Raw genomic sequence first — 19,637 nt, forward strand, 5'->3', positions numbered from 1 at the left:
ATATTCTTTGGAAGAAACTATCTATTTAACCAGTATCATACGCTCATATTCAAGCTCTGCTTTAATATATTTTCATTCTCTTTATCTTGCTCAATTTCTAGGCTGTTCGCTTTAACTGAGAGGTTATACTCTTGTTCCCCAATAGATCACTTGGCAATTTCTGCAGATATGTGGAGTACAGGAATAATTGGAATAATTGGGAGAGATAAGATTGACCTCTGATAAGCAGAGACTAGGGATGCTGTTAAACATCTCACAATACATGGCACAATAGTCTTCCACCATGACTAAATCCTAGCATATGGATGCCGATAGAGCCTAGTGTGCAAAACCAACTCTATCAAAGGTGGGGTGAGATTCCATAAATAGTCAGTGAAACTTGATACTATACGGCAGAGACTTGAGCCATATTTTAATACATGAACATACAACAGTTTGTCTTACATGTCTTCATATTAAATCATCCACCATGCCACATAATTTCCCCATTATGACCTACTGGTAGAAAATACACAGATCCTTTTTGCTTTCCTCCCTGGCAATAGAACTCACAGTAATTTCTTGGGAGGCTTCCTGTTTGTTTATTTCTATCATTGTGAAGTAGGAGAAACAATGAACTGTATTTTAATTGTTTGTGCATCCAGGAAATTTTTCTGTTGCTGTCTTTGAATTCTCTCAGGAACATACACAAACACACACATGTGTATGTAAAAATATAGATGTATTTTTATAATCTAGCCATAAATTACCCAGTATCCCTTTTTAACCATGCAAATATATATACACACACACATACTCACACACACACACACACACTTCCCTAAGTAGATCATAATCTCACACTATATAGAGAAATGTATTTTATCATTATACCATATGGAAGAGAACAGCTGCTCCCTCAATCTTTTCTAACATAAAGCCCCTATGTAATTTTTAAGTTTCATCAAAAACAACTTCTCGTATCTACAAGCTGGCCACTTTATTCTATCTGTTTATTTGTTTACTTTTTGCTTGTGAAACACTAAATTAAAATTTCTCCTGTGTCTACACTCTGCTCAAATTAGGAACCTTGTTTTATTTTATTACTGGCCACTATCAGAGTTTTCAGTGTATAAAATGCCATCATTCGCTTTCCTTTTCCAGCGGAAGAACTGGAAGTATATAAAAAGTTTTTTTTTTTTCCTTAGCAACAAGATGCTTGAAACTTCAATAATGAAAGTACAGTAAAAATAGTAATTTTATCAGGAAATTCAATGAGAAAAAAATTGCTACCTACTCACACAACAATCTTTATTCATATCAGAAAAAAGCACATTTAAATTCATCATTAGTGTGACTAGAATTTTTGTTTTATCATAAATGAAGTTCATTTCCTATGCTCATTTTATAAATAGCATATGTATTTAATGATGGATTCATTTCTCTTATAAAATCACAACACAATTTTCAGAAGTAACTACCATTAAGAACTCTCTTCTTATATTTCTTATGTGTGCATCCATAATTTGCAACATATCCTAATTTTCAATGATTTTTACTGGAGTTTCCTACTGGAGACTGATTATTATCACTGGAGACTGTTACACATATGTGTCTGCAAAGATTCTTTTTCATTTCTTCTGACTTTTTGTAAACCTGGATATACCATTTTATCTTTATTGTAAGGTTAACTAGTGTAGGGCTCTGTTGTAAAGTAATTTACTTGAAAATATCCTTATCAATGTTTTCAACTTTTTTAACATTATGAATAATATTGTAGTGAGCATCATTTCGCATGACCATACAAGTGTATGATATCTTTTTCTACTGTAATTTTCTACCATTTCCAAAAAAATAATATGATCTTTTAAAATTTATGATAGGAATTGACAATTTTTTTCTCATAGTTCTATAATTTTTAACACAACACATAATATAACTTCTCTTCTGCAGAAGAACATATACACACATACATACACACACACACATACAAATATATATTCTCTGTTTCTTCATCCAAAGTTCTGCTTTGTGTTTCCATTGTCAAAACTCATGAATTAGCAAACTTGAATAATGGGTAGTCAGATATTGGTTTTCTTCATGATTTTAAAAATCTCTCACAAGTTTGTGTCTTCAGGCATAATATGCATGCTCATTTTTTCCCCTAAAATGTTGCAGATTTAATTTATCTAGCTTTATACGATTGTGTACTTTTTATTAAAAATAAAGTTCCTCATGTAGCAAAATGATTAATTTGCCATATATAGTTACAAATATCTGAGTTATCCTTGATCTTATATTTAGCATGATTACATGATAGTAATTCAACTGACTATTGAGAGTAATGGCATGTGTTTTTTATTTTCTTTTTGAGCCATACCCATGGTGCTACAGCTTAGTTCTGACTCTGTTTGGGGATCATTCTGAGTAATGTTCAGGGGACCCAATGGGGTGCCATGGATCAAACACAGCTGGCTGTATGCAAGGAAAGTGCCATGCCCACTCTACTATCCTCCGGATCCCAAGGATTCATATCTGATATTTAGAAGTGTTTACACTGCTTGTATTATATTTTTATTTTAACTGGCTGTGATTTTTATAATTAGATAAAGGGCTTCATCTTTTATTAACAATAGCTTTGTTAATAGTAATAATAATGATAATGCATTTCCATATTGCTTCATTTTCTTAAATATATTCCATTGAACTACATTCCGCACAATTACTTACCACTCCAGAAAATATCCTTCCACTTCCCCATCTGCTTCCCTGCTTATTCCACCTAGTTCAGAATGGCTGTGATATCTACTTCCCTGGAGCATGGTCACTACCTTTCTCCACACTCTCTATGCTGTATTTATTTGGGACTCATTAGTGAAAAAGAAATCTTGTTTGCAAAAGCACATTGTACTCTATAGCACAGCGAGTAGGGTGTTTGCCTTGCATGTGGCCAACCCTGGTTCAATTCCTCTGCCCCTCTCAGAGAGCCTGGCAAGCTACAGAGAGTATCTCGCCTGTAGGCCAAAGCCTGGCAAGATACCCATGACGTATTTGATATGCCAAAACCAGTAACAAGTCTCACAATTTGTGAGATGCTACTGGTAACTGCTCAAGCAAATCGATGAACAACGGGAGGACAGTGCTACTCTATAGGGAATAGGTTCTACTAGAAATAAATTGCTGTTTTTTTACAGTCAACTTAAGATAAATTTTCTTTACATAAGTATTCATAGCCAAATTTTATTTCTTAGATATCGGTAACACTATAATAACATAAAATATATTTCTGTAAATTAAGAGTAAGACCCCCGGCATCTGGCAATAAAAACCTAAAAGGATTTTAGAATATCTATCTTTTGTATTAATTCACTCCTGGGATAAATTACATGAAGATTTTAAGTATTCTGTTTGCTTGATTTTTTGTTTATTTGGTTTTCTTTTGCCTATTCCCAGTGGTACTCGTGGAACACTCTTGTCGGTGCTCTAGGGAATTACTCCCGCTGTGCTTGGAGAACATCTGGGATGCCTCAGATCAAACCCGGTTGGTCATATGCAAGACAAGCACCTTACCAGCTGTACTATTACTTCGGCCCTGGTTTTAAGTGTTCAGTGTCATTGTTATATTTTTGCTTGTGTGTTTGTTTTGTTTGGGGACCAGATCCTACAATGTTCTGGGGCTATTACTGGCTTTGCACTTGGGAATCAATAGAGGCAGTGCTCAGGGGCCATATGAGGTACTGGGATTGCACCTGGGTTGCCTGCACGCCCTGCACAGGCCCTTCCTTTTTTACTATCGCTCAAGGGCCTAATAGTCACTGTCCTGTCACTGTATTCCCGTTGTGCATCAATTTGCTCAAGCAGGCCCAGTATCATTGTGAGACCTGTTACTGTGTTTGGCATATCCAATACATCACTGGTAGCTTGCCAGGCTTTGCCGTGCAGATGAGATACTCTCGGTAGCTTGCCGGGCTCTCCAAGAGGGCAGAGGAATAGAACTCAGGTCGGTCGTGTCAGCCACATGAAAGGTAAACGCCCTACCCACTGTGCAATCGCTCCAGCCTGTAGCTTCATTTTTTTTCTTTTTTTTTTTTTGAATTTTATTTTTTATTAGTGAAACACCATGAGGTACAGTTATAGGCTTACAAATTTTGTGCTTGGGTTTCAGTTATACAATGATCAAGTGCCCATCCCTCCACCAGTGCCTGTCATCCATCACCACGGGTCCCAGCACCCCCCCACCCCCCATCCCCCCCGTCCCATCCTGCCTCTGTGGCAGGGCATTCCCCCTTGTTCTCTCTCTCTCTTCTTTTGGGTACTGTGTTTTGCAAGAGAGGCATTGAGTGGCAATCATGTTTGGTCTATCGACTACTTTTAACATGCTTCTCCCACCCTGGGAAGGTCCTCACAACACCCTTCATTTGGTGCTCTCTTCTCTATCTGAGCTTCCTTTTCACCTAGAACGTGTGGCTGGCCTTCCATTCATGGAGCAAAATTCCTGGTACTAATCTCAGCCATTCCTGGGTGTTAGTCTCCCTATTTGTTGCTTTATGTTCCCCAGATGAATGCAATCTTTCTGTGTCTATCCCGCTCTTTCTGACTCATTTCGCTTAACATGATACTTTCCATGTAGCTTCATTTTTAAAAGGAAACTCAAGGTTATATCCACTGCCATGTCAACTCATTTGCCCATACCATGGAAGTAAGTCCCTGAACAGCGCAGCTCATAGGCAGTCTCTGGACATCTCCTAATTCCTCAATGCTGAAATTCCAGTTGGAGGATACCAAATTAGATGGGAAAGGAAACAAAAATAAAAGCATAAAAGCAAACTCTACTTAACAAACAAAAATCATAACAGAGAAGGCTAAACTTGCAACAAAAAATTTTGTAAGTTCTTAGATAAGGACTTAAAACGTCCATGATGAATTATAACAAATTTCACATTAAAAGTTGATTTTAGTACTTATCAATTTTAATTTTAAAACTTTGTTACCTAATTAATTTTAATTCTAGAACTGCATCAACAGTTACGGCTTTTGTCTCAATTAAAATAAATTTAAAAAATATACAAAATAAAGGAAATTCATAACTTGAGATGTGCTTAACTTAAAAAACATTGTCAGTTGTAGTCCTTAACTCCCATTGAGTCTTGCACAAATTACTTAAGCTGATGTATCCTTTTCACCCTGCATGAATCTTCACACTAACCTCCTAATGACATAAACATAAATTGTCCGAATGTCACGCAATTCCGGACAATAAGAGCTACACACACACAAAAAAATGTCTTATTGTGTTCATTACTACACCATGGGCTGGAGCAATAGCACAGAGGGTAGGGTGTTTGCCTTGCATGCAGACAACATGGCCGACCAAGTTCAATTCCTCCACACCTCTTGGAGAGCACAGCAAGCTACTGAGAGTATCTCGCCTGCACAGCAAAGCCTGGCAAGCTACCCTTGACGTATTCGATATGCCAAAAATAGTAACCACAAGTCTCACAATTTGTTGTGAGATGTTACTGATACCACTTGAGCAAATCAATGAACAATGGGAGGACGGTGCTACAGTGCTACTACACCATGATCATTGTAACAGCATCTGTGTTTCCTATGGTATTAGGCTCTAGAAAAATGAATTGTTAATTCTATCATTTTTGATTTGTTTTGTTTTCTGGGAGACTTTAATTCCACATTTAAACATGTAATTTCCTTCTGCATGTTGATCAAAGGGGCTGGAGCGATAGGACAGCGTTAGGGCGTTTGCCTTGCAAGCAGCTGGCCCAGCCGAGCCAGGTTCGATTCCTCCGCCCCTCTTGGAGAACCTGGCAAGCTACCGAGAGTATCTCGTCCGCACGGCAAAGCCTGGCAAGCTACCCATGACGTTTTCAATATGTCAAACACAGTAACAATAAGTCTCACGATGGAGACATTACTGAGCCCGCTCGAGGAAATTGATGAATAATGGCAGGACCGTGACCGTGATGTCGATCAGAATGTGTATGAATACAATTAGTATTATATTTGATGACAAAAAAATGATACTGTAGCAATGTCCTCCCGTTGCTCACCAATTTGCATGAGCGGGCACTAGTAATGTCTCCATTGTGAGAATTGTCACTGTTTTTGTTATATTGAATATTTCACGGGGAGCTTTCCAGGCTTTGCCTTGCGGGAAAGATACTATTAGTAGTTGGGGGGCTCTCTGAGAGGGACAGAGGAATCGAACCCAGATCAGCCACGTACAAGGCAAACACCCTACCCACTGTGCTATCGCTCCAAGAAAAAATAAGATTTTGAAAATCAAATATTTGCTCTACTTCAAGCATAAAGGGAATATATTAACATAGAAAATGATCTAGCAATACAAGTACAGACTGAATGTTGAAAGGGCAATGATTTAAAAAATACATCATGACCAAATCAGGGAACTTGCAGAGATTCTGAAGATTGTCTTTTTTTCCTTTTCATTTTGTGTTATTTTTTTCAATTCCTTGGTTATATTCTTAAATGTTAGAAACTGAAAATTACCTAAATACAAGCTCAGATTTATTTTAAATGCATGACTGAAATCTAACAGTGAACTTACCTTATTTCACCATGACACGGTAGACATTATGCCACTTGGAGCAAGGGGCATTAGGAAAAAATGGTACTGACCTTTATGAGAAGCTTTCAGAATAATGAGGTCAGTGTTAAAAAAATGACAAAACAGGGTTTTATGTTTATGTAAAAAAAAGCAGTAAATAAGAAGAGGCTTACTTTCTTGGTCTGAGAAATATAGGACTGGAATGGCTATTAGTGATGGAATATTTCAGAAAGACCTTTTTTATTTCTGTCCATCTAAAATGGAAATAAATATTCATTCTTACGGCTGCTGCATTTCCATATCATATCCATGTAATAAACAGAGAGAACGAAAAATGGCAGTGAATGCAAAATGGGGACCAATTCTGTTTTCAAGTCAGAAAACCTGCACTTTTCCCTTGAAAGTCTATACCATTGACCTCTTCATTACCACTGGCTATAGTTTGGTACCATGGCCCTATCTAGGTGCAAGGAATTGCTGAAAGATGAATAACTCAGAACACTGTCTTGGTGGGTAAAACAACCACGACCGAGATCTTTTAGTACTGCAAATATAGACTGAAGAGTAGATGAGTAAGTGGACCCATTCAAAGGGAAACAGCATGAGTCTATGTGTTTATGCAAATGCCACCATATATTTGCATAGATAGCAGGGTTGGAAGAACACTAAGTGTTATATCAGCAATTGTGTTATCTAGCAGGATTATAAAGTTATCCCCTAATTTTGTCCCCTGCTTCTGACCTCATCCCTAAAACACTTGCAGTGGACATTGACAGACTTCTTCTATTGTAGGCACAGTGTACTAAATATTTCACATGGCCGGACTTAATCTGCTCCGGAGACACCTGTGCTCTGTTTTGAACAATTCCTTCTCTTTCTGCATTTATTTCAACAAAAAAACTATTTTGCTTCACATGCACACACAAAAATCTGTGCAGTTGCTTATAACTATGAAACTTTTTTGTTGCAATGCATTAACTACCATAGGCAATATTAAAATTGAACTTGTCTTTTTCTAGTAACCAATACTTACAAAAATGAACAGACTGTTAGATTTCTCTCTCCTGTCTGCCAGCCCCAAACCCAAATTACTCTATATGAGTGAACATAAAATGTTCATGTTTACATCCAAAATAAGTAGAATTATTCAAGTAAGGCCTATAATGAAGCACATATGAAATAACGCATGCATAGCTGACTTAAATGTATTATTTTTTTACTCTACTCTCTTAATCCAGAGACTAATAAACTCAAAACCACTATCATAGGTAAACCGTTGTTGGCTCAGGAAGAGCCTATGCCCAACAAGACCCCACAGCTTGCAGTAATAGATGCCCACACCCACCCTTCTGGACCACCTGGGCAGGAAGGAGAAGCTAGAGAAAACATGCAAACTTGCTCTTTCTTTTGCAATCGCTATCTTTTGAGGATATCTAGGATTGAGAAGAAGGGTGAGAAACCACTAGAACATCCTGGGATAAGTAAGATGGCACCTTTGGGCAACCTAGTTATAGAACCCACCAACATGATTTTTCTCTGTAGTGTGTAACCCACAGAAATGCAAACAGTGACAAAAACAGCAACTATAAGATTTGAAGTTTCTTTGATACAGGGTCTTGCTTTGGCCTGCGTGCCTGACGGCTCGACCCCAGCTAGCTGGCTTGAATAAACTCCACGCGTGGCTTGCATTACTGTCTGGACACATTGGGCGGCCCCAGGCAGGGGGGCACGGAGGTCTCCTATTCTAGAACCCTGACAACTGTATTTCATTTGTATTTATGAAATTCATCCTGTGAGATAAAAATAAATGAGTAGGGATCTGTGAGTTGTCAAGGGTACCAGATCAAAAGAGTGATAGACTAAACAGTGTAAAATTTGCATTTGCATTAGGAGACTCCAGATTAATGCCTTTCAGATATTTTTATCAAGCACACATTTTGAAAAACTACAGAAGTATTGTTTGCACATCTTTAAAGCAGTGTTCAAAATTCTTCACAGTGTTGTACATTTTAAAGTAAATATAATATATGAGTGTTCAAGAGTATCAGGGATTTTACAGATTATTGAAGCTATTATTGGAACTATGTGTTATTATATAAATATTTGTGCAGAAATCATGTTTAGAGGTGTCACTAAGTGGTGCTTTAAGGATACTCCAGTTTCAGTACTCTGTGGAGTACCTTCAAAGTGCTCAAAGGGCCGTGATATTCTGGGCAAAGCTTTTATATATATATATATGTATATATATATAGTAAAGTAAAAGTAAAGACCCTCCCGTTGATCATCGATTTGCTCGAGCGGGCCAAGTAACGTCTCCATTGGAGACTTTGTTGTTACTGTGTCTGGCATATCGAATACTCTTGGTAGCTTGCCGGGCTCTCCGAGAGGGGTGGAGGAATCGAACTCGGGTTGGCCATGTTGGTTGTGTGCAAGGCAGACGCCCTACCCACTGTGCTATCGCTCCAGCCCATATATATATATATATATATATATATATATATTGCCTACACAAAAAGTTATTATATTTTATCAATTACCAAATATTTAAGGCAGCAAAATATTTCAGATATTCTGTTCTTTACCATGCAAATTATCATCCTGAATTTGTTAGTTTGTTATATACAATATATAAGAAGAATTTATGTCTTCAAAGAACTGTGATAATTAGGCAAGAATTGCAGGTGTTTTCCCATTAATGATTTTTCCCCTTGAGATGAAACTGTAACTTGCACTTATATGATCAGAAGTTACTCTTGATCTATATTATAATAGCTAGATTCAATATTCTAAACTCTTTAAACCACCAGTGAAGTACGAAAACTTTACATTCTATCTGCAAATTTCTCCATGTACACAACTTTTGACAGCCGTATAACAATAACTTTGGGGCCCTCAAACATGTTAAGCACTAATATAGAAAGGTGATTTTTCTTACCCATGTCTGACATTTCAGGCACAGTAACAATGTAGGGCCCATCTGTGAACTTCGGCGCATTATCGTTGATGTCTTGCACTTTTATGATGAACTCGGATTCAGGTTCTAGAGGCTTGTTGGTCCGTCTGTCAATTGCCTGGGCATGAAGCACATAATGCGTCTTCTGCTCTCGGTCTAGGCTTTTGGTTGAGTGGATGTCACCCGTGGTGTCATCGATGATAAAAATAGTCCCGGCACCTTCTCCAGTAAGGATGTACTTGACAGACCCATCCCCTTTGTCAGAATTGGAGTGCAGCTGTAAAACATAAGTGGAATAATTGAAGACGTGATACTACTCCACCCTCACAAGTTATTCTCAGAAAATTGCTCATCTGTATTTAATATTGAGTTCATGGCTTTCTTTACTTAACTCTGCACTCTGTTACTGTACCATTTATTTTTCTGCATGTACTCTAATGGGTCTTAAAATGAATACCTTTGTTATTATGACGAGCGATCCAATTATTGATTTCAGAGAAATTGGTAGAAAATGTTTATAGCAATTACCCTTGATGTATTTCTATAATCTCAACACTTAGTCAATGACATAGACTAGAATTAGGAATAAAAAGTAAAAATGATGTCCCATTCCAAACATGTTTGTCTATTTTTTTTACATAAAACAGTTTACATTAAATTTCAACTTTTAAATTAGAAAAATATTGATAGGAAAAGTTGAGATTTCAATTAATGTTTATAGTTTAAGCAAATCATGTTAGTCACAGACACACTGGTTTTAAAACAAATATATTTCTCAAGATTATTTAGAGTTAAAATTATTTTTGTTAACTTTTGGAGTACAAAGTAATTATATTAGAAGAGGTTTCCTTTAAAAAAATTCATGAAACTGGGGGCTGGAGTGATAGCCCAGCAGGTAGGGCATTCACCTTGCACGCGGCCAACCCAGGCCGTTTTCAATCATCCCATATGGTCCCCTGAGCACTGCCAGGGTTGATTCCTGAGTGCAGAGCTAGGATTAAGCCCTGTGCATTGCTGGGTGTGACTCAAAAAGAAAATAAATGAATAAATAAAAAATCAAAATAAAAATCATAAAACTTTGGGGCCAGTGGGATAGTAAGTGGCCAAGGTCCTTACACTTGGCCAACTTGGGTTCAATCCCAGGAAATCCATCCTAAGTACCACCAGGAGTAATTCCTGAGTACATATCTGAGTGTGACCCAAAATTAACTAAATAAATAATAAAGTAAAAGGTCTGTGTTTCAGAGACTGGCTCACATCCACAAGAACAAAAGCAACCGATGCTGGTGCAGATGTGGTGAGAAAGGGAGGGACCCTCCTTCACTGTTGGTGGGAATGCCGACTGGTTCAGCCCTTCTGGAAAACAGTATGGATGATTCTCAAAAAATTAGAAATTGAGCTCCCATTTGACCCAGCAATACCACTCCATATCCCAGAGAGGCAAAGAAGTATAGTCGAAGTGACAACTGCACTTGTTTGTTCATCGCAGCACTCTTTACAATAGCCAGAATCCGGAAAAAACCTGAGTGCCCGGGAACAGATGAATGGTTAAAGAGACTTCAGTACATTTACACAATGGAGTACTATGTAGTGGTTAGAAAAGATGAAGTCATGAAATTTATCTACAAGTGGTACTACATGGAAAGTATCATGTTAAGCAAAATGAGTAAGAAAGAGAGGGATAGACATAGAAAGATTGCATTCATCTGGGGAACATAAAGTAACAAAATAGAAGACGAACACCCAAGAATGTCTGAGATTAGTACCAGGAATTTTGCTCCATGGCTTGGAGGCCAACCACACATGCTAAGGGAAAAGGCAGCTCAGAGAGAGAAGGGAGCACCAAATAAAGTGTGTTGGGAGGATTTTCCCAGGATGGGAGAAGCATGTCTGAAAGTAGACTATAGACCAAACATGATTACCACTCAATGGCTCTTTTGCAAACCATAACACCCAAAAGGAGAGAGAGAACAAAGGGGAATGCCCTACCACAGAGGCAGGGTGGGATGGGGGGCTGGGATGTGGGAGAGATACTGGGATCCGTGGTGGTGGGAAATGGGCTCTGGTAGAGGGATGGGTATTTGATCATTGCATAATTGAGACCCAAGCACAAAATTTGTAAGTCTACAACTGTACCTCATGGTGTCTCACTAATAATTTTTTTTTTAAAAAAAGGTCTGTGTTTAAAAAAAATCATGAAATTTTGACTTCAAATATAATAAGTAGATCTTATCTTTCAATTAATTTAACTATGCTTGTAAATTATCACTTATTAAATAATAACCATCAAACCTTTGGGTAGATATAAGAAAAAGTATGCTTCAATTTTGAATATAATTTAATTAAAACCATATTATTTACTTACAAACTATTTATCAATTGAACTTTAAAAATGTTTTTAAATTTTGTTAATACTTAATATTCTACTATGTTATAGCATCAAAATTCTATTATATATATGTATGAGCATCACTTCTACAATTCTGGACAGAATTATCTTCAGTGCCTTTCAAATCACAAGTACATTTTAAAGAATTATTTCTCCCAAGAGATCTGAGCAGTTATCCTTCCTCCGTAACCTTCTTGGTCACATAACCTCGACTACTCACCTTTAGCTCAGTTCTGACACTTGGAAACGTTTTAAAAAATATAACCTTGCTCACATCGCATTTAGATTTCTGTCAAAGTAAAGTGAAAATTTTCAAGGTTTACTTTAAAGTCTCTGAACTCTTAGAAGATATTTTTAAAAAGCAAAATAGAGAAAAAGACAATACAAAGGAAGAACTATTTTATAGGACAATAAAAGCAATTGGAACATAAATGATAATACATGATAAATGAGTTTAATTTCTTGAAAACACATTACATAAAAAGCCATTAAATTCTGATGGAAATCATTCAAAGAATCAACAAATTAAAGCATTTCAAAATTGCTTTACCAGTGGCTGGAATGATAGTACAGCTGGTAGGTGGATAGATGCCTGATATCCCATATGGACTCCAAATCCCAAAGACCACTAGGAGTGAACCTTGAGTGCAGAACCAGGAGTAACTCATGAGTATTGTTTATGTTCCCAAAAATAATTCTAAGTCCCCTTTTTTTAGAGTTCCAAAAAAAAGGGTGGGGTATAATAAAACCTTAGCTTCAAACATTCTAATTAATTTATCAGTAAATTAACTGTTAAAAAACTATGCAGAGTGTGAGAAAGTTCAAAGGCCTTGAATGCATTATTGGAACATAGAAGCTCTGAATTCTATCTCCCAACAGCACATGGGCCCTTAAGCATCGCCAGAATGACCACCAGACTTGGAAACAGGAGTTGTCCACAAGCAACGCTTTAGAGATGAATGTAAAATGACTTGTGTGGAGACAGTCACGCAAACATTATAAAAATGTGTTTACTATTTCTTCCCTGTTGACAGAGCATTTGGGCACTGAGAACAAAAGACTGATTAACCATAAAGCAGGCACATATAAATCATCACTATATTACCCTGGATCATGTTCTCAACATCACATCTCTCTGAACTTACTCTTTCTAGGTCAGTGCCAATAAGATAACAATAAAGGAGACTTTTTTAATACCTTGTGTGTTTTATCGTAGTACACTATAGAAGTATATAAACACAGAGCAAAATTCTCTCAGAATATACCTTTTCCACAACACCTTTTCTAAAATATCCATACTGTTTGTAAAATGCATTAACAGAGGTGCCACTTAACAACATCTTTGACTAAAGTGAGATTTAAGACTCTGGATATTCACGGGCTTTGTACTAAATTTTATAAAGCAAATATTGAGGATATGCAAAAGAAAGTGAAAGAAGTATGAAATGAAGGAAGGAGGAAAAGAAGGAAGGAAGGAAGGGAGGAAGGAAGGAAGGAAGGAAGGAAGGAAGGAAGGAAGGAGGGAGGGAGGGAGGGAGGGAGGGAGGGAGGGAGGGAGGGAGGGAGGAAGGAAGGAAGGAAGGAAGGAAGGAAGGAAGGAAGGAAGGAAGGAAGGAAGGAAGAATAGTGTTGAAATCATTGGAGCAGTTGACAATAATTAATGGAATACAAATATGCAGCCAATACAGAATATCAAAAATTTATTTTCTTACTGTAGGCAGCAATGAGACATCAAATGGTAAAACTGTTAATAGAAGGTGCAGAATGTTAATAAATCTGTGTTAATAACATTGTGTTATTAATGCAGAGTGTTAGTAGCTGATAAGATATATTGCAAGTTTAATTAGGTATTGTACTATTTTAGAGTGATTTTAATTGTTTTTGTTTGTTTTCAGGCCATATCTAGTAAAGCTCTGGATTTATAGCTGACACTGTAGTAGGGATCAGACAATCATATGCAGTGCTGGGAATTGAATCAAGGTTGTCCGAATGACAGGCTAGCGCCTTATCTGCTATGTTATCTCACTAGATAACACTAGTGACTTCCATTATTTTTACTTTGAATTATGTAAAACTATAATGGTGTTAAATTTAGTAATACATAAGTTTCGCATGCAATTTTTAACTGAAAACTAAGAAAACTGGGATAATTAAATGCTATGTGAACAGGAAAGGGCCAGAAAATGAGAGAGAGAAAGAAAATCCACATCCTTATTCCTGAAATCCTACTGTAAAAGATTTTGTAAGGCAGGACATCTTAATAAAAAATGAAAAGTCAAAGCTACCATAAGGCTCTAAAGAAATTAAAAAGGAAGAAAACAACAAAAGCTTAGGCATTAATTAAGAAGTCATCTCTCATGTTAAACTACACTGCGTTGAAAGTTAGTGCAGAGCTCCAAAGAGAGTCCTGGAATCCAAAGTAAATACTTGCAAGCACAGGGGCTCCCAGTTTGCTCTTTGTCAGTGCCTGGTCCCTTGAGCATCTATACCCATTCGTAGCACCTGAAGCTCTGGGCCCTGCTGGGTGACTCTGGCAGTGCTTTGTGTCTCTGGTCTTGAGTAGCCCTGAGCGTTAAAAGTTCTGGCACAAGTTTGTCAAGTGTAATCAAGTGTACTGATAGGGTCCCCTGAGCACTGTCTGATTACCCAAACCAAAAAAATAAATTAAGGGCTGGAGCGATAACACAGTGGATAGGGCATTTGCCTTGCATGCTTCCGACCCAAGTTCAATTCTCAGCATCCCATATGGTACCCCTGAGCACTGTCAGGAGTAATTCCTGAGTTCAGTGCCAGGAGTATCCCCTGTGTATCGCCGGGCATGACCCAAAAAGAAAAAAAATAATTAAAAAAGAGGAAACTAATGTGACTCACATGAACTCACTTGGAAAAACGACTTCTTCACTCTGAATCATATTAGAATCACAAATTAAGGATTTGTAGCTTTCACTGTAATGTAGGATGCCTTAGAAAGATGCTGTCCTCGGGAAAGAATAGTTTGTATTTTTAACTTAATGAAATTAAGTTTTGTTTTATTTTGTTATTTTTGGAGAGCTCCCAAGAAATACTCAGTCGGGCCACACACAGAGATTTAATAAGAGAACCTGCAGTGTCCATGCTGCTAATGGACCTCTGGGGTCACATCCCTCAATGCTTGGGGGACCAGGTGGTGCTGGGAACTGAACCGAGGTCGACTGTGGAAAGCATATGTCTTAACTCTTGGGCTTTCTTTTTAACTTTAAGAAGAGGGTTACACACTGATTGGTTTTGAATGTTGCTTTAAATTAGGACATTACATCCTAACATTAACACACTAATTCATATTATAATATTCTGTACTTCATTATTTATGTACTTATAATAAGTTGTTACTGTGGACTTATAAGTAGACTTATACTTATAAGTAGACTTATACTTATAAGTAGACTTATACTTACATTATTACAGTATAGTTCAGAAAAAGTCCAAAGTATATAGCAATCCTACTAATAAAACTGTCGCCAGCACACAAATGTGATAAAATGTGGGCAAAATTTAAATATCATAGGAAAAACATCACTGGACTATCTCTGCAGTCATTATATCTGAGTGTATTATGTATTTTAGCTTAAGTACATAAAGAACAAAAGTCCACTGATGTGAACAAAATAAGTTTCTCTGTGCAATAAAGAGAAATACATCATCACTAGTTTTAACTAAGAATGAATAAATATCTAAACTTTGTACTAAAAATGGAATTTGGTTTTTTTTTTTAGCAACATGGATGAACAAGAGGTCATGATTCTAAGCAAAATATTCAGATGTAGGAAAATATTATATATTATAATATTATAAAATATTATCTATTATAATATAAAATATTATGAAATATAGATAGAAAAAAGAGAAAAGGATAACTATTGTCCAATGGAAACAAATGATTAAACGCTGAGCACATAACTGTCAGTAGGATTGGGTAGTGGGTTGAATGCATCCCGTTGGATCTGACAAATATAGAGACATTATGGTGTTTAAGAATAGTGTGTTGATATTACAATGCTTAAAATTATAAACATATGCTGTTGTATTGACGAGTACTGGCGGCAGATTCTTCAGGTGTTTAGGTCTGGCTCAGCTCTTCATATGCTACCTGTCTGCATACAAGTTTCTATCCCAGTGGAAAACCTGCAGGACTGTTCTGCTGTACAAGAAGGTAGACATCCACAACATCAGCAACTATCATCTGATCTGCCTGTTGTCCATCATCTACAAGTTGTTCACTCAAGTCATCCTGAATAGAATAGGTAGAACACTAGAGCGAAGGACAACCATGTGAACAAGCCGGGTTCTGCAAAGGATTCAGCAAGATCGACCATATCCACATGATAACCAACCTCATTGAGGTTGCTCGGGAGTTCAAGATGCTGCTCGGTCTAATCTTCATCGATTTAAAGAAGGCCTTTGATTCTGTTGAGAATGAAATGGTCGTCAAAGCACTAGCCAAACAGGGTGTTCAAACTCAATACATCAGGATCCTCCGTGAGCTGTATTACGGATTCACTACCAGGATCTCACCACTCTTCTACAAGGAATTGATCATCAACGTCGAGAGAGGTTCGGCGGGTTAATACCATTTCACCGAAACTCTTCTGTGCCACCCTAGAGAACATCATGCGATGACTGGAATGGGAAGGAATGGGAGTGAAGATAGATGGTCGGCAACTATATCACCTCCACTTTGCTGATGACATCGTTCTAATAACCCCAAACATTAGCCAAGTGGCACAAATGCTGGCTGAATTCAACTGTGAGAGTGGAAAGGTCAGACTGCAGTTGAAACTCACTAAGGCAATGTTCATGAAAAACAAACTAGTCCCTGATGTTCCATTTGCTCTAAATGGAAAGAACATCTCCGAATGCAGCAGCTATATGTACCTAGGTTGAGAACTCAACATGAGGAAAGACTTGGTGCCAGAACTGTGGAGGAGGAAGAGAGCAGCATGGACTGCCTCCAAGAGCGTCAAAAAAGTTAGAGGATGAAGAACCTCTGCCTCCGAGCACATTTTTTCAACCCCACCATTCTTCCTGCAATAACATACGTCTCAGAAACCTGGGCTCTCCGAAAATAGGACAATAACATTATTTGGGTCTCCCAAAGAGGAATCAAAAGTGCTATGCTTGGAGTATCACACTTCACTCAAGTGAGAGAAGTAGTCTGGATTCCCGACCTCGGTCAAGAATCAAGAATGAGGGATGCTGTCTCATTTGCCTAGGCATTGAAAATCAGATGGGTCAGACACATAATGCGATTTGGAGACGACCACTGGACTAGAGCTGTTACTGACTGGATTCCATGTGATGTGAAAAGGACGCATAGCCATGCACCTGTGAGATTGTCAGACTTCTTCATCAAAACCCTGAACAAATGGTTTCAGGCTCTTTTTGTTCCTGGAGAGAGCAGATGCCATTGGGCTACACTAGCACACAGCAGGGACAAATAAAGGTTTTACTGGCACCTGCTCAAGCAAATCATGATCAACGGGATGACAAGTGATATAAGTGATGCTGCTGTATGCATCAATGTTACCTCAAGAATGATCATTTTGTAAACATTATTTTAATTGTTCTCGTGGACTGGTTTTAGTTTGCTAAATTCTTCGCTCAATTCGAATAAAATGAGAGGGATGTCTAATTACTCCTTGCTCAACTCTACTGCTGAAACTTGCCTAGGCTTTTTAAAAATCTTGTATCTCTGCATGCCACCTAAGAACTGTAATTTTTACACCTCTATTCAGTTAGCATTCTGGTATATACAGTGATAAACTTTTATGTATTATAGATTGAAAACCAATTTAATATCAATAATCTCAATAATTCTTGATTGAGAACAAGAAATAATTACATTCTTACTATGTACCATCTATTCCCGTCTATTCCTACTATGTATTGTCTAGTTCTCGCTCTCAGAAAACCAAGCAGGCTACCAAGAGTATCCTGCCCACACAGCAGAGCCTGGCAAGCTCCCTGTGGAGTATTCAATATGCCAAACACAGTAACAATGATATGATGATATGTCTCATTCCCCTGACCCTGAAAGAGCATCCAATGTGGCACTTGCTAAAATATCAGGGCTAGGATGAATGGAAACATTATTGGTGCCTGCTTGAGGAAATTGATGAACAACAGGATGAGAGTGATACAGTGATACTATGTATCAAGCAATGTACAGAGGGAGGACAGACAGGATCCATTGCCTTATTTAGCTCAGTAAATAATAAAGAGATCCACAAAGTATTTAAAGGTCTAATAAGAGCCTGTGGTAGAAACTTCTCTGATATATATATATTTTTTACATAGAATGGAGTTCTGAGTTTCATTTTAATCTTATTTTTCCATTGCTGTGAAAAATGAAAATTACTCATGATTTCAAAAAGTTTCTCCTCAAAGATTTTTATTCAGTCTTCTGTGTTCTGGTTTTAGCCATTTCATTCAAGAGACATTTTTCCTCAGATCAATCAGAGAGTATAGGGAGTTAGTCACTTGCCTTCTGTGCAGATAACCCTGATTCCATTCCCTCCAGCTTATAATGTCCTCCGACAACTGTTAGTAGTCACTCCTGAGCTTGCAGAGATCCCTTTAGAGGTTCTGAGTGTGTCCCAAACCCCCACCATACAATAAAATGTAAATTTAATTAAAAAATGTAAAATCTAAAAAAGATGCCCTAGTTCTAAATAGGTTGGCTGGGTTATGAGAGAATTTAGTTAACTTGATTATGAAAGAAGTTCGTTCCAGTGGGTATGGTACCGCCAGCAGGCCAATCTGTACCTGTGAGGCGAGTGCATTAGCAGCCTGATGGCACCTTTAGACTTCCAGATACTCCCAAATTGCTGTTGTGCCTTTGGCCAGACCCCAAAACTTGGGGCAAAGTTTACCAAGAAAGTAAACAGCCAAAAGTTATGTGGGAGGCACACCCACAAACTACCTCCGGCTCAGCTATGTAATTGGAAGCAAGGCCTCTCTGGTTCCTGATCAAACTGCTTAATGGCCATGATCCTAGAGACTCAGAAACAAATCTCAAAACTCAATGACTTTTGACATAGATGTGTCTGGTCCCTACAATGGGTTGTCAATGCCGAACCACCAGAGTAGGGAAAGGGTGTTGTCTCTCTGCCTGCTCCCCCTTGGAGGCTTGGTGGTGGCCATCTTCCAGAGGCCAGTGGACAGTCAGGTTTGGGCCCTCAGTGATGAGACATGCGGATCATCACGGGACAGGGGTGGAACCAGTCCTTTCCTCCCCACTCCAATGAGACCCCGAGTCACCACCCACAAATGGCTTCTCTGGCTCCTGATCAAGCTACTTAACAACCATAATCTTAGAGACTCAGAAATAAATCTTGGAACCCAGCAGCTTTTGGCAGTAATGCATCCGGACTCCACAGTAGGTTACTGTTGCTGGGCCACCCCAGGTGGAAAAGGGTGCTGTCCTTCTGCCTGCTCTTCCTAGGCAGCTCGGTGGGTGCATCCTCCAGAGGCCATTGGGCAGTCAGATTTGGGCCCTCAGTGAAGAAAAATGCAGAGCCTCATAGGATGGGGGTGGAGCCGGCCCTTCCCCCGCACTCCAATGAGACCCCAAGTCGCCACCCATGAACGGCCTATTTGGCTCCTGATTAAGCTGCTTAAGGGTGATGATCCAAGAGACTCAGGAACAAATCTCGGAACCCAGCAGATCTCTTAACCCAGCAGGAATCCCACCA

The 19,637-nt window shown here is 38.2% G+C and overlaps 1 protein-coding gene across 3 annotated transcripts in view; it reads right to left on the bottom strand.

The window, feature by feature from the left end:
- Positions 1-19,637, bottom strand: part of CDH18 (cadherin 18) — a 784,408-nt gene that overhangs the window by 265,186 nt on the left and 499,585 nt on the right. For all 3 annotated transcript variants that reach the window (XM_056108952.1, XM_056108953.1, XM_056108951.1), the window contains exon 3: positions 9,501-9,795. In XM_056108952.1, coding sequence (XP_055964927.1) covers positions 9,501-9,795 — 295 coding nt within the window. The remainder of the gene's footprint in view (positions 1-9,500; positions 9,796-19,637) is intronic.

This window comes from Sorex fumeus, unplaced genomic scaffold, assembly GCF_029834395.1.
Source record: "Sorex fumeus unplaced genomic scaffold, SorFum_2.1 ptg000240l, whole genome shotgun sequence".
Taxonomy (NCBI): domain Eukaryota; kingdom Metazoa; phylum Chordata; class Mammalia; order Eulipotyphla; family Soricidae; genus Sorex; species Sorex fumeus.